This window comes from Mytilus edulis, chromosome 14 (genome assembly GCF_963676685.1).
Source record: "Mytilus edulis chromosome 14, xbMytEdul2.2, whole genome shotgun sequence".
Lineage (NCBI taxonomy): Eukaryota > Metazoa > Mollusca > Bivalvia > Mytilida > Mytilidae > Mytilus > Mytilus edulis.
Window position 1 is genome coordinate 19643255 of NC_092357.1, and position 17272 is coordinate 19660526.

A 17272-nucleotide genomic window follows, 5' to 3' on the forward strand; every position below is an offset into this window, starting at 1 on the left:
AGTGCATTAATGTAAACTATAATCAATTGTTTATTGCATACAAGCTTCAAGCAAAAAAATAATAATATATAACATCCTCCTAAGGATCCGGATTGATACAGTTACGTGACAAATCAGTCACTTATTATACAGCTTTATTTATATACATATTACATCCCCCGTTTATTCGGAACTTTGCGTTTTTTAGACTCTTTAATCGTTTATAATGTAGCGTTACTTAAATACTTGATTCAATTTCCGACCGGGAAATCTCTTCATTCACTCGCTGGTCAGGTTTTTCTCTACCTTCTTGTAGAACATGAATGGAATGTATATAACGTTTAACATATTTATAAATGGATTGTTATCACTGTTTATATGCAAATGTGATTCAGGTATGTCCATACTACAAATATCATTTTAGATTTAGAAATTAGCTATTTGTTTCTTTTGATATAAAGCATATCAAGAAAGAAGTTGTATAGTTTATATAAGTGAACTGTCGTTGTTCTCCTCTTATATTTAATGTGTTTCCCTCGGTTTTAGTTTGTTACCCCGATTTTGTTTTTTGTCCATGGATTTATGAGTTTTGAATAGCGGTATACTACTGTTGCCTTTATTTAACTAATTTTGTTAAAATAACTTTTAAACAAACGTTCATTCTCTTTGAATTATTAAAATTTTGTCATTTCGATGCCTTTTATAGCCTACTTTACGGTACAATGTGTGTTCATTGTTGAAAGCCGTACGGTGACCTATAGTTGTTAACTTCTATAGCCATTTTGTCTCTGGTGTAGAGTTTTCTCAATCATACCACGTCTCTTTATTTTTATATACAATTACTGTTTTGCATCATGACAATGAATCTAATGATATGTACATGCATGTAAAACCTATTTTTCTGGAAATATTTTGATTTCATTTACCAAACATTTTAAATTCCAAGAAAAAGTACAAAGCAATTAAGATGTCTTCTCGCTTTGTAGTATTATAAGTAAACTTTATATATAGTACATGTAGTGTATAACTACACTCTAGATTGAGGTTAATGTATTTCATCAATCAAGAAGATATGGAAGAAAACAAGATATTTCAAGAAAAAAGAGAAAAAAGAGAAAATCATTTAGATGTCTTCTCGCTTCTTAGTGTTATAACTACATTCGCTATCACTTGTTTTCTTAATTGTATCATTTAAAACAAAATTGTAGAACGGGTGGAGACATGTAGTTCTTCCCCTCTCTTCCTTCGCCTCCTTCCCTTTGACACACAAACCGACCAATGGTAGCCTTACTAAATACTTAATGCACTTCTAAAAGAAACTGGAATGTGTTAAAGTCATAGGTCAAGTAGTACATGTAAATACAAAAAAAAAATTAAAAAACTAAAAATTAAAAAAAAAATTGTTTTCAATGTTTTGTGCTTATTAATGATTTAATTAAATTCCGAGCACAGTATATTTCTGCTTTTAGACAACAATAAAAAGTGGATAATTACTATGGATATTAATTGAGGATCGGACAATTAAAAAAATATGACTCGGTATAAACGCTGGACCTTAGAGTGACAACCCTTTGAATTTTTGTATCAATTGTTCATGTTAACATTATTGTCATTTGGTTTTTCTTTTTAATGTGATTTTATAACATGTATAGGTCTTAACACTATTTCTCGTAATAAGGAAATATAAAATACCAAGTGTCTTAAAACAAGTAGTTCTTAACAATAAACTTAACCGTTATCCAGAAATTAAATAGAGAGGGCATACAATTATGAATGCACAGTAAGTTTATTGTATTATACAAGCGGAAATTTACAAAAATAATATGTCAAGTACGTCAGGCCTTCTTGTACATTGCCACAAAAGTGCGAAAAATGGCTAGCCACAATACAAGGTCAACCCACCATTGTTTTCTCTTAAAATATCCTTACCTAATGAGGAAAATGACAGTTGTTATCTTAAATAAAATTGAGAATGGAAATGGGGAATGTGTCAAAGAGACAACAACCCGACCAAATAAAAAACAACAGCAGAAGGTCACCAACAGGTCTTCAATGTAGAGAGAAATTCCCGCACCCGGAGGCGTCCTTCAGCTGGCCCCTAAACAAATATATACTAGTTCAGTGATAATGATTAAAGTTCGTTTCTGTATGTTTTGCATTATCATTTATCTTTTGTTCACTTCTACTGTTTCGTTGTTTTCCTCTTATAGTTTATGTGTTCCCTCGGGTTTAGTTTGTAACCCGGATTTGATTTTGTCTCAATCGATTTATGACTTTTGAACAGCAATATACTACTGTTGCCTTTATTTACAATCTTTACGTCAAAAGAAGGCTGATATATCTAACAGTATTTTTTTAACGACTTACTAGTATTAAACAGAAATTGCATTGATTACATTCGTAGACCATTTAAGTCTTGTGAAAACTGAATATATAAAAAAACTAAATGATTTTAATTAAGTTTGGTGTTAACTGCAACGTTGATTTTTTGACGCTATATCTTGGTGGCAATTTATTATTGGTTGAGGAAGACGCAGTATCCAGTGTAAACCACTGGTTTTATAAGGAAAACAAAACGTGAATCCTAGTCAATTCGCCGTTTCAGAATCAAATGATTTTTTGGTAATATTTTCAAAAGTGTTCACCAAAACGTCGTGATTGGTTGAAAACGTCCAAGACAATCAAAATTCAACCAATGTCGTGACGTTATTTTCATATTGGGTTACGAACAATGAAATAACCCATAGTCCTTAAAATTCGGAAACGGTCAATTAAGATAGGATTGGATCACACCTGTAACGTGCAGTGTACGAACTCAGAACCTCATTGTTTATGGAATAGCAGGGTTTGATTTTACTGCCATTATGCGAAAAACAAACAAACAGATATAAATTCAAGCTATTGAATGTACAGAATTTCTTTTCTTTTTAGTTTTATCTTCATTAAAAAATATATGAAGTCGTAAATGGGGTATATATTTAAATTAAAGCGACATTAATCTACCAATGTTCATTTGGCGTAGAAGAGACATATCAATTCAACACAAATAAAAACTAGGTGAATTGCATGAATTTCAAAAGGAATGAGACTAGTTTATTTCTACAGAATATCAGCATCTATTATGCATGCTTCACCCACCATGGACACGTCAATAACGATAAAATATCACATTCTAGAATATAAAACAATCCATTTAATGACAGATCGGACTATTATACTGGTATTTTAAAAGATTTTATTCTACGAAAACACTTTGCTAGTGAATAAGGACAACCGATCCATTATGGTGACTGTTAAACAAATTCATTTATTATTTCAAATGTTCTTTCAATAACTCTTCTGCAATCTGTTTGTGTCAGTTACACATCCTTGTTAAAGCATTTGTGTATTTTTCACATTCAGGTGCGTATTGCCTGAACTAAGATAAGTAAAAGTAAAACAATAGGTAAGAGAGTATTTACTACTGTGAAATGGTAAGTTTACAATTTGAAAATTGAAAACATTCTGTTTGTCATTGATTTTAGTTTTTAAACGGACCGTCTAGTTTTGGTATTATACTCAATATCAATATCAAACATATAAAATAAAGTAAAAGAAGCATTCCGCTGCTTAAAGAAATAAATAGATTAAAAGAAAACACAAAAACAAAAGGAAACCAGAGGATAAATGAGATATATACGTTATTCTAATGCAAAATTGTTTTGATTGAGTAACGTCACAAAATTTCATGGCATCAATTCAAAATTGTTGCTATGAAAAACTTACGCGCAAGCGCAGACGACATATGACAGATTTTAAACGCATGATTTAACGTTGTTTTATGTCAGTTTCATTAGAATGGAGATAAAAAATATTGTATTTTACGCTCCGACGGCACCAATTGGTGATGTGATGGTCGCAAATACCCTTTACTGTATCCGCCAACGCGTCGCCAGTCGACTTAGTTTGTGACCATTAAACCACCAATTGATGCCGACAGAGCTTCAAATACAGTACAGTTATTTCTTAAATCTAAATGTTGAGTTACAAGTATTGAGTAAAGGTACATCATCACCATGTTTAAGGTTAAACTAATTACATGTAAGTTTGGATTCATTGGATATCTCAGATAAAAAAAAATCAAATCTACTTTTAAACTTACATCAAGAAAGGACCTTGTCAGCGACTCTGATTCCTCCCACCCCCCACCCCCTAACCCCACCCCAACCCAAAAAATACCAACTTAAAGATTTGAAGTTAAACTGAAATGTGTATGACTAACGAGACAGTATTTTTATTCTTAAAATTGTTTGTGAAAGGTGCGTCAGGACTGTTTTTATCTAATTATTTGTTTATATACAACACCCACCATTGTAGTAACATTTCCTTGTTTAACAAGGACGCTTTTATTCCTACTGATTTTTATAACTACGCATTACGTATGAATACGTAAGTGAATTAAAGTAATGAAACACGTCATAGTTAAGCTTACAGTTTACAAAAAGTAATATGCATGCCCAATTTGTTGAAAGAGTATAAACTATCTTCCAAGAGATATGCCAAAATTTCATTACTTTCATATAAGACTGACAAAAAGGTTGCATTATAAAGGAAACAAATGTCAGATCCATCTTTTCACCAGAAAGCGGTTCTGGAGAAAAAATTAAAATAACAACAGTACCGAACGTCTAGGAAATTCATAAAGGAAAGTCCGTAATCAAATGGCAAAATCAAACACTTAAACACATCAAATGAATGGATAACAACTGTCATATGCCTGAAGTTGTAAAACATTTTTATTGTTTCTGTTTGTTGTAGATACTATCAACATTTACTTGTCAAAGCAGAATGTAACAGGTTCAACAGATGACCTAACAGGGACTTGCAATGTTACTGGATTATCTAGAAATGAAGTTGTTTTGTCTGATACGTGTACCAGCTCATCTGTTTTGGCATGGGTAGGTGCATATTCAACCTATTCACCTTGGATAGAATTTAAAGGTATGATATAATATTTATGCGAAGAAGACGCAAGCAAAATCGTTAACATGTGCACTGTATTATTAAAAATGAAAAACAAAGATGGGGAATATCCATCTATTACACCAAGTCATAACATGCACAGCAAAAAGGGAACTCACAAAAGGCAATGAAACAGCGCCAATGTTGATTTTAGTCATCGCACAGTCAAAGTGAGGTATTTCAATGGCAACATCAAAGCCGTTCGTCCCTTAACAAATGACAATTTAAAAAGCTCAAACAAATCAAACGTGTGAAATAGGATAAAAATATAACAATAAGTGGTAGAAAGTTTAATATTGAATTGAAAATTTTTCGTCATCTTTTTGTTTCCCTTCTCATTAACTGTTGGTATATTGTTTGTATATTTCAAACTGCAACATTGACGCTAGAAGCTATTTTGTATGTATTTTTTAGTTTTACTACTAATTGGTTCTTTCAATTGTTCTATTAAGTTGTTGTTTCAGTCATTCGGTTATGTAGCTTTTGTTTATAATTTTCAGTTATCTGTAACAGGTATTGTACCTCAAAACGTTGATTTCTTGGTAACAACCATGTTATATCGTTACACTCGGACAAGATCACACAGAAAAAAACTTCATTAGCAAGCGCACATTCCTTAAACATAAACTTTTGTAACAGAATTCGGCGAGAAAGAACGACTTAAATCGACAATTTGTAATTAAATGGTCACAATCACACATAGTTTAACCGATACGATATGTCTGTGTCTATATTCACTAGCGATATCTTTTTGCAGTCCTATTTCGATCTTTGATATAAGAATAGTCGTCTGACATGTTTTTCTACTGATAGTGGAAGATATTAACAGGCAAAATCGAGGGAATTGTGCAAATGATGATACAAGCATGAACATTACCACAAAGCATCATTATTATATACTTTTAAAGAAACAACTGCTGGCCATTAAAAAAAATCATTTTTTCAAGATGGCCACCGCCGTTTTCTAAAATGGCTGTTTTTTCAGTTTGAAAATACTGATTTTTTCTGGAAAACTTTTCGTTTACCTTCTTTTAGTGAAAAACAGCTGTCATGTTTGGTAGCTACCTTCTTTACATGTGAATAATTCACTAGACATGAGTATTTGACACATACAGGGTTTGCGCATGCGCGAAAATGTAACAAAATTCCTTAAAAAATATTTTAACTATTTACTGTAAAATAAGTGATTTGGGATTTTAAATGATATTATGATTTGGTTTGATAACATTTATTAAGGTTATGACACACATGATTTAACAATTTTGCGCATGCGCAAACTATTTTTAGACATAATGAGTGATTTGTTTGTACTACCAGGGCAAACTGGTATAAATCGTAGTTCATCTCATTACTCTAAAAGGCAAGTAAGCGTAAAATCTATGATGCCACTGTTTAAAAACAAGCCAATTCAGTTGCAATGATCAGGTATTTGATGGATAAGATGGAAAATATGGTTAAAACGAGAAAAACATCAAAAGTAACGGCTGATCAGCCACTTTTGGTAATGGATATTCAGTGGGAATTGCCTGATTTGTACAGACGATAGGTTTATCGTCATGTAAGGTGGATTTCACATTGAAATGACTTGTCTTAAAATTCTTTGGTGATATATTACGTGACGGTAGATGGACACATGTGTCATGTGTCCTCACTAAAACCATTATTGCAACACCTAGAACGGCATATTCTTGAATGTATGTTAAAATGTACCTAGGACTAGACACGCGCATCAGATAACTCATGTCATGACTCTGTGACGTTCAATGATTTGATAGACTGGCGTAGACAAATATAGTCATCTCTACCGCATTTCAAATCCTGGCGTTCAATTATCAAATAAGAACTTCTTGTGAATTTGGTAGTATGCTTATTTCATGAGTCAGATTTTGTACAAACAGTCCATATAAAGCATGATACTGTATTCATTTAGGTCTTGATCGTGTAACATATTCTCGATCGCGACCGACCTTCTCCGAGATATGGCTTCCCTTCTCCTAAGTCACCCACAGTTGGCAATTGATTTTGAAAATGATAATTTTACTGTACGTAAGACCAGAAAATATTGTTCTTATAACACAATTGATCAGACAAAAACAGAATAATGCAATTGTAAAAGGCGATGTGTTGTCATAGGTTTAACCGAAGACCTCATTAAGACGTATTGATGGTAACTAGACCAGAGCACTATCAGATAAATTTGCAAGATCTAGTGGTTTGAGGCATTCTATAATAGATGAACGACTTAATGAACACACAAGGGTCTCTTTAAAAAGATCAAAGGCAAATAATTTGAAGATCGTTTGAAGCAAATACAAAACGAAGGAGAACCGGTTTCTTATAACCAGATTAAAAAAAAAAACTCCTATCATGTCGGTAAAATAAAACTGTAAACGTTTTTGTAAAAATCAAAGCTAGAGCTCTTAGATATCTTTTCTACACTTTTATTTTTGTCGCAGTGGACAAATTGATTTGGAATATTTCTTAATCCATAAAGACAAACTGCTCCTCCGTTTTTGTCCTCGGGTGTTATTTTAAACAGTGGTATTAAATCGGTGCAAATGGATAAACTTGAAACATTTTGTAATTTGTATATCCAAATTCTGACGCATTTATCGTTGATAGAGCAGCAATGGTTAATTCCAGGTCACCTTGTAGGGAATCAATATTGGATGATTTTGCAATTGTGTTTTACGGCCTTAAATAAAATCTTGCATCGATAAGTATTCAAGAGTAGATATTGTGTTAGATTTACTAAATGAATCATTGAAAGGCTAGATGTGAGAAGACAAAAGTTGGGTTCTTGAGTAGTTTTCTCTACGAAGATGACAACGAAACGAAATTTTTCAAGTGTCTTGCCGACAGAAATGCTTCTGTAGAGACTAATAAGGATACTTTCCAGCTACCCCTTGTAAGCATGGAGAAGCAGATATACGAATGTTTGTCCATGTTCGGCCTGATCATGAAAATTGTTGTAGGACGGTAATTTAAGGTAGCACCGACACAGATGTAGTAGTATTAAGAATTGCAGCACTCCAAAAATATGGTGGAACAAACTGTGAATAGGTTTTGGCTGAATGAAGACTATTGATGGCTTCCTGTACTTGATATATCAAATGCGTTTGGTCCTCGTGTAGCTACTCTTCCTTTCATTCATACATTCGGTGCATGTGACACTAAGGGAATAGGTCAGTTTGGATGACATAGGAAGTATTTCAACATGTAAGGGACGTACTTATTTCTTTGCTGAAGTATAAAGACACATACAAGGACATAAAAGAAGCATTTGTTTGCATCATGTATAACAGAACAACATCATTATTTGCTGTTAACGAGGCACGATGTAAATTTTTACCCAGGAAGCAACGGCATTGTGATGTAGTTCCGCCTACAAGAGTTTTTTTCGGAGCACATCCAAAGAGCATATCCAAAGTTGCATCCTCCTGTCGGGAACTTTTGAAAGGAGGAGGCGAAAAATCCAGTTGTGTTGGTGCCTGTAAATGCTACCGTCCTTCCTTGTGCGAGTTTTGTTATTGGCTACTGTCCGATAATTTAAAGATAACGAACCTGTCTTTCTAACAAAACTAGGCATTTAATCTTAACAAAGAATGAGATTTCACTTGTTAAGTTTATGAAAATTATAAAAAAAACATTTTTAAACATTTTGCCGCCATTTTGAAACTGGAAATCACTCTTTTTTGTCATTTATGTGTTGTTTTTCCGTACTTTACGAACTGTAATTTACGCTTTATAAAACCTTACATTGGATTATACCTATAATACAACTTTCAAAGATTTACACCTGGATATGACGCCTTTTTAAAATGATCGGTGGCCATCTTGAAAAAATGGAAATTTTTGATGGCCAGCACCTGATTTCTTTTAATTATCGTTTAGTCCACCTGTATACCAAACATCATGCTTGTTTTTCATGCTTGTGTTATTACTTGTTAAGTTGATGAAACTTATTAAAATATTGTTTACGTACTTGCATCTAATTTGGAACCGGAAACCACTATTTTTCTTCAGTTATGTGTTGTTTTGTCGTACTAAGGAGCTGTTGTAAACGTTTTATCATATCTTACATTGAATTATACATAACACTACTTTCAAGGATTTAAATCCCTTGTAAAATTGCTTGAAAGTAAAATAAAATCGATTTTTTTTTACTCGTTACCCGACATTTTGAAACCGGAAGTCACCTTAAGTTTCATTAATGTATTGTCTAGACGTTATGTATGAACTGTCATGTTCTTTTTATCAAATCTAACAATGGATTTTACATATAAAACACCTTTCAAAGGATTAACAAATACTGGCTAATTTGTTATGAAGCCATTTTCAAAATGTGTGGTGGCCATCTTGAAAAAATGATTATTTTTTCTGGCCAGCAGCGGATTTTTTATAAGTATCATTTAGTTAACCTTTATACCAAATTTCATGCTTGTATCACGATTTGCACAATTATGTCCATAATATCTCCCACTATATGTCGTATTTGATGTTTGGTTGCAGCCTGTCTCATTCATGTATATTCCACATCTCTTTTAAACATGAATATAACATTAATTTGAGAACTGTAAATTTGAATAAAACATATATATTTGTACGTATTAGTAATAAATGACTTAATTGTTCTTTATTCTACTTCGAATTAACAGATTCGCATTATAAAAATAATGTCTCTCGTATCGTTGCTTTGGTATGTTTTGCTATAATGAATTTTTGAATTGATAACAACTTATGGAAATGAAAAGAAATTTTATATCAAGGATGATCAGAAACCGGATTGAATAAAATAATTGCATTGGTATTCGAGACCCAATCAATGACTAACACTGCTTTTGATACGTGGGGCGAATATACATTATAAGATAAGCGCTGATAGTCCAATTAATATGTAATGTAAGAATAATTTCGTTTGTTAATCTTCAAATTCAACAGCGAAGTTTAATTCGAAACCCTGTTGGTGCTCATCTTTGCTTCACGAGATTGTTCACTATAATGTATCACTTTGTGTCATATAACTATAAATAATTTAATATTGATTGTCTCACGTCTTCTTATTGTTTTTTTTTATTTTGTTAATCAGCTCATAGAAATAGACATAATTTTTTCATGTCATCGTGACGTTATCAACGTATTTGTAATGATTTAATCCTTAAAAATGGAATAAAAGATAAATTAGTAGGAATATCTGTAATTTGTTTTTTAATCTTTTCGTAAAAACATTGAAAAAAGTGGTGAACACTATTTAATAACATTTGAAAATGAACAAAAAGCTAAATTTTAGATTGTAAGTGCCTACGTCATAAAGATCTCTATCTCTTTCTTCTTTTTTTTAGATATCACACAAGCATAAATAATACTGCACGTTGTACCCTTTAAAAATATATTGCTTTTAAAAAAGACGTTAAAAAACATCCGAGTTTCTGAAATGGTAATAGTGCTTTTACATATTAACAACCAATACACCTTACCGCTTGACCCGCGAATCTGCGCTGGTTGAATTTGTGATGTCATGCATACAACATTCACTTTTCCATTGTGGCGTCAGATAATTTATATTATGACGTCAAAATTGTACCTTTAAAATGTCCAATAATGGCGGACTATCAGCGATAAAGTGTTTTCACCAACACTACCATATATTTATCATAGACGAACATCTTAAAGTAATATTCAGTATTGAAGGTCATCTATAATTGTCAATATTCTTAAGGATTCTTTCATGTAAGCAAGTTTGTTATTGATTATAAAAACGTGTTCATATGCATTATAGGCATATCCTCAATAATTACATGGTGGTAGTAAGTCTTTTATCAATATTTGTTTTTAATTTATTTTATTTCAGGATGTGGAAGAATTAAATATACGGGTATTCCACTACAAATAGATTTCATTCAAAATAATTTCAGTACAGAACCAGACATTTTTAAATGTTTCGTACATTGTCAAATGAGTTACATTAAATACAATTATATTGGATTTCAACGAAACAAATGTTTATGTTTTTATACTGTTGATATAGAAATAGTGTCATGTAACAATGCTAACGTCACAGTATGTGGGGATAATCAGAACTTCATCTGTGGAGAAAAAGATAATGTTACTGTGATATATGAGATAAAAAGTAAGTACAGTATAATGGATCATAATAAGGTTCTGTTTTCTGCATATATTGAACATTATACACACACTCTTCATAGTTGTTTCCTAATGAATATCTTTACTACTTCTATTTAGATTTTTTAACAGTTGAATAATATAGCTCAAGAGTAACTAGTAAATAAATTCCACTCGAAACATTACCCTTATGCATTATCACCGGTTGCATCCAATTTTAGGTACGTTATATTAAATAGTACATAGTTTAAATCTCCCGCGATATTGTCGCACAGTAGTTGTTATATATAATTGTGAGTTAAACCATTGTCCCCCTTCTCCAGATTTAGGAATTCCGGAGATTTCTTGAAAGCAAAATAATAAAAAATAATAATATATTTTTGTGTCTTTAAGGTATTAACTGATTTATAATTAATCAGGTTTTTTTAAAAGAAATTCTACTCTTAATTTCCATTTCATTTAAACTGTTATCGACGGTAACAAGACTTGAAGATGCTGTGTTGCTTAATCGCATACAACATTTGAAAATGGAAACTCAAGTACACGTACAACGAAGCATGGCCAATTGTATTGCCGATTTATGGTTAAACAAATTTGATGATTTCATTTGATTTAGTTACACATGAAAAAATATTTTTTTTTTAAATATTGGTTCCAAAAGTGGTCAAGAAGCCGTAAATTATTAGTGTTTTAATAATAAAAAAAAAAAGTAAGTGTAACTCTCCAATTTTGGATATGGCTATTAAGGTAGATACACAATTTCCAGAGAATGGGGTAATATTGAACAAATGTATTTGATGTTATTTAGATATGGATATGATTGCCACAAATGACACCGGTGAATGTGGAATAGTCCAGATAAATGATAACAAGACAACGTTTAGTAGTATGGAATGTTCAAACAAGGCAGCAATATTGTGCTTTGGTGAGTGAATATTTTTTCTCGTAATAAATTTAAAAAAAATGATAGAAATTATTAGTTGTCTTGGCGTTATCAGGGTTGTCCCGAATTTTACTCCAACATCCCTAATTGCACTAAGACAACAATTTTATTTCTTATGAATCGTTCGTTTCAAATTTCTTTGCCAGGGAATTACAAAAATAAAAATTCCGATGAAGGAAATCGATTACTAATGTTTCAACGCCGATATTGTTGCGTGTTGTCAAATATTTTTGTTTTAATAGTAGGAATGAAACAAATTAATAAATCGAAATGGACAAACAAGCCAATGACTCAAAGTAGAAGATAAAAAGAAAAATAATAATCCATAAAAGACTACTGCAATTCAGAAAACAGACGAAAGAATTGCGCAAACCCAACATAAAATCTGTAAGGTTTTACAGATCATGGTATATTTCCTTTGTATAAAGTTGACTCCGTCAGTAAATTTAATTCTTTATTAGGGCCGTCAAGATTATTTTGTGTTTTTATACATCGTAGACTTGGGTTAAAAATGTTGGAAACATTACGCTGCAAATACAGATAAAGATTGTTTGTGTATTACTAGGATTTTCAATTATAACATGTTGTCCCCTTTTGCAATAAAGTGGGTGCATATTTTGTGACAAGCTAAATCGACACTAGGTTACATATCCCGCCAAATTCATCCCTAAAAAAACCGGTTCACGCATATGTGCTGAAGACGCGTGTCTCTGATTGAAACGACTCAAAGTACATGTCTAGTGCACCAAAAGCATCAATCAACATAATATAACAAAGAACCAACCAGCAAAAATTGGTGACCTTTCAAAATTGTCTTAGTTTTATTACAACGAACTTACTGTAACGTTAGAATTTAGAAATAGGTGATGCAAATTGAATGATGTCAGTAGCGAACATTGGCTACTGGAGGCATAGCAGTCAACATTCATTTAGTCGAAAAATAACGAAATGATGATGAACAAAGTGCATCTGAATTTTACCGTCAACAATATAATTCTTCACGAAAATTCTTGCTAACAGCGTCATAGTTTAAGCCTTCAAACATTGTATAACTGTATCGTCTATAGTTACAGAAATGCTACAAATCAATATCACAGTACAAGAAAACGACATTTTTACACGAAAAGTCCAAATGCTGTCATTCAATTAAATGCTTTTTTTTTTATATAAGGTTAATTTATGTTTTAGTGTGTATAAAACAACCATAATTCAGTGAGTGCTTGCATCTGACATATCCCAGTGATTTTGACATTAGGGATACTAGCACTTCGATTCTTTGACTAACGTGATGATTTCAACTTTCCATGTGTTCGCTTCACATTTCTCAGCAAAACTATGCCTTCTGCCAACTCGTTTACAAAACATCGTTTTAGTACGTAGGTTTCGTGCATGCTCGAAATATACGAACTTAATTAATGGGATGTGCCCCTTTCACATCATCATCTTCCGACAGAGTTATGGGGAACAATGTTTCAAATCTACTCTTCATAATATTAAGGACCACAAATAGGCTCATAGTTATCATAGGTAACAGGCTTATAATTTAACTAATAAGACGTCTCTGTGTTCTAACTCAAAAGAGACACTTTGACCTTGTATTTATTATTTTTTATTTGAGCGTCTCTTGTTTGTCTTTTTAAGATGAAATGCGCGTCTAGCGTTCACAATTGTCATCCTGGTGTCTATGAATAGTTTATTTACAAATACATAATCTGTGACTCTGCTGGTGGAGGTTTCCATCAGCACTATATTGCTATCCAAGTCGTCAGCACTTCTGTGTTTATATGGCAAAAGTAAAATAACAAAAATATTGGAAACTGAAGAAAATTCAAATTGGAAAGTTCCTTGTCAAAAGGCAAAATCATAAGCTCAATCACATCAAACGAATAGACAACAACTGGCATATTTCTAACTTGGTACAGGCAATTCCTAATGTAGAAAATGGATGATTTAAGGTAGCACAATACAAAGATTTTATAACTCCAACTCTCCAGATTTAAAATGCTGTAACTTTCTTAATAATGCTTGAAAATTTATAAAACTGGTAGTTTTGGATAGCTAACAGATAACTCTTTCAAGTATTATGCAACAATTATGTAACCAATTAAAATGTTAACTGTGTCTAAAATATTTTTAACCAAATTTCCACTTTCAAATGAAATTAGCTTCTGCATAGGTATCCCCAGAGGGTTGATTTTATTATATGTTGTATATGTTGTTTCTATGGCCATTATCTACAAAAAAGGTGTCTCAAATTTCAGACAGAATATATAGAACAAATTTTACACCAAATCAAACATTATCTTCTTTTATGTGGTTATGATGTTAACACTAATTAGAGATTGATGAGAGAATGGAATACCATAATGACAATTTGAGACACCCTTTTGAAGCCAATGATGGGTTGATTAACATTTTGTTAAAATTTTCTTTATAGTTAAAGAGATGAAAGTGCTAAATTCATTTAAGTGAACTGATCCAGATTTGGCCACTAATTACATAATAATTGATTACATAATGATTGCATAATAAAAATATTGCAACCATTTAAAAGATTAATCTTTTATCTATCTATATATACCTCTTTTGTTATTTTCTATGCATTCACAAGAAAGTTACAGCATTTTTAAAGGTTAGTGATTGTGAGTAAAAAAACTTTGTATTGTGCTACCTTAACCTGGTTTTATAGTTAGCTAAACTGCTTACTTCTATGACAGACGTATAAAATTCCATTGAATTGACAACAATTTGTGAATAAAACAAACACACATTGTAGGTAAAAATGTAAAAAAATAAGGGGACATCGGTCAACATTGTATTTAAATCTTAATCACTATAAAATCAAACAAACACATGTATGAAAACAAAGAAACACAAAAAGGCAATTAGACAAAGCTTATTAGCGTAAACGAAAGACGAAATACAAAACTTTACCTTAGTCCAATGACACAATGACGATATATATAAGTACCAAGTCACGTTAGATTTACATTACTAAGAAATGACTTAACAGTAATTTTATTATTTACAAAGCCAAATAAAAGAACACTATAACTCGTAATTGAAAACAAAATCACAAACAACGTCAGTACATACCTACCCCTGTGCTAATCAACTTCCTACTGTATTTGCCCTTTGTTAAACAAAAAACAAATAATCATGCATCATTGATGAGACTGGTTTAGAAATAATTTATCATTGATATGGTCATTTTTATAAATAAACTGTATGAAAACTTTAAAGTTTTGGAAAATTTATAGATTTTATACCTGGGGAATTTTATTAAAATAACCTAAGCATATATTTGACAAAATATTTAGGATTCTCATCAACTTCGTTCTTTATTTGGCCTTTATGAAACAAAATGCAAGCAAGCGTCACTGATGAGTTTTTTTTGTAGAATCGAAACGTACAAAATTTGAATCCTTGTATCTATGACAGTTATATCCTGAGCAGAATAGTCGCATCACCTGTAACATTAGTGATTGCTATATTGTAACATGAGTGTGGATTTACGTGGATGTTGATGCTTGTACAGCATTTGACGCTGACACTGTCGATGCACCAGTTTTGCTCCGATTGGAACTAATGCGATCCACTGAGTATTAGTGCGCTATTTTGACATGTGTCTTCTCAATTGATTAGCAACATGTGAACAGCTGTTTATTTTCAAGTAAAACAAGGACTGTTTATTATTTGTACAACACTTAATCATTATACTAAATTTATTTGACAGGTAATGAAACTTTAAAAGCGTATCCTAACAAGGCAGAAAATTGGGAACAAACTGTGAAATTTTGTCGCACACAAGACGAGTTGATCACTTCTATAGAGAATGCAACGAACAGAAGCTTAGTTAACATAACAGATGGCACATACTGGGTGGCTGCAATTCGTGGTATTTCATTCCGATCTCTGCCAGGTGAATACTGACTATATTTGATAAAAATGGTCGGTTCAATTTCCACTAATATTTGTCGAACAAGGGCAAAAACATTTAAACAGAAACTCTTTACATTCACAGGATGATAGTTTAAAGGGTGACCTTGCAGATGCCAAACAATATAGTGGGATTTTTCTTAATATATTACTATATTATTAATGCCTGGAGATTGTGTACCGCTGTAGATGTACTATATTTTACATGTATGCTTCGATATGTAATTTTAATTTTGGGGATAATCCAAAATAATATGCGTGTAGATATAATAGCGCCATACACATTCAAAATAATTCATTGAAATGCTCCATACATACCGGCTATGTATACCTTGATTTCATATCAAAGGATTGAAGATTTACTATATTCAAATAATTTGAGAAAAATTAAATCACTTTACAGATTGGCTCTTAATAAAATATTTTTCCGTTCAAGTATGAAGTAGCGCAAATTATAAACACATTAAAAATTGAGTGACCGATTTCCAGATTTGGTTTTGTTTTCTTAACAGTTTCTTTTGTTTTTGTTTTTGTTTTGGAATGCTGTATTGGTTACATATAACTCTATTTGTCTTTAATCTTTAATTCCTATTGAAACGATAGACCTGTTTCCTGAACACGTCAGTCTGTAAAATTACTATGATAATTCAAATCTATTTGATCAAATATTCCTACTACGCATTAAAACTGTTAATTCAGGACATGTGAAAAAATACTACACAATAATGTTTGTTTACAAGTATTTTCGTTCATTTCAATGGTATCCCAAGTATTTAAACCTGTTATATTCATATACCAATAAAACGGTGATGTTCAACAGGACTTTTGCAGATGATACATGAACTCCTACCTTTTCATTAATGGTTTAAAAATCAGAAAAACTAGAAAATAAGAATATGTTCAAAGTACACGGATGCCCCACTCGCACTATCATTTTCCATGTTCAGTAGACCATGAAATTGGGGTAAAAAATATAAATTAAGAAAGATCATATCATAAGGAACATGTATATCAAGTTTCAAGTTGATGAGAATTCAAGTTCATTAAAAACTACCTTGACCAAAAACGTTAACCTGAAACTCGAACTATCAATTTGTATGTTCAGTGGACAGTGAAATTGGGGCAAAAAATCTAATTAAGATAAAAATTAGAAAGATCATATCATAGGGAACATGTGTACTAAGTTCCAAGTTGATTGGCCTTCAACTTCATTAAAAACTTTAACCTGAAGCGGGAAAGACGGGCGAACGGACGGATTAACGATCGGACGGACAGCCCAGAAAAAGT

General features: G+C 31.9%; 1 protein-coding gene across 2 annotated transcripts in view; it reads left to right on the forward strand.

Annotated features, from left to right (window-relative positions):
* Window positions 1–256: 256 nt before the first annotated feature.
* LOC139503680 (uncharacterized) overlaps window positions 257–17272 on the forward strand; it is a 167587-nt gene continuing 150571 nt past the window's right edge. For both annotated transcript variants that reach the window (XM_071293499.1, XM_071293502.1), the window contains exons 1-4: window positions 257–374; window positions 4777–4959; window positions 10832–11110; window positions 11912–12028. In XM_071293499.1, the coding sequence (XP_071149600.1) occupies window positions 299–374; window positions 4777–4959; window positions 10832–11110; window positions 11912–12028 (655 nt within the window). In that variant the 5' untranslated portion in view covers window positions 257–298. The remainder of the gene's footprint in view (window positions 375–4776; window positions 4960–10831; window positions 11111–11911; window positions 12029–17272) is intronic.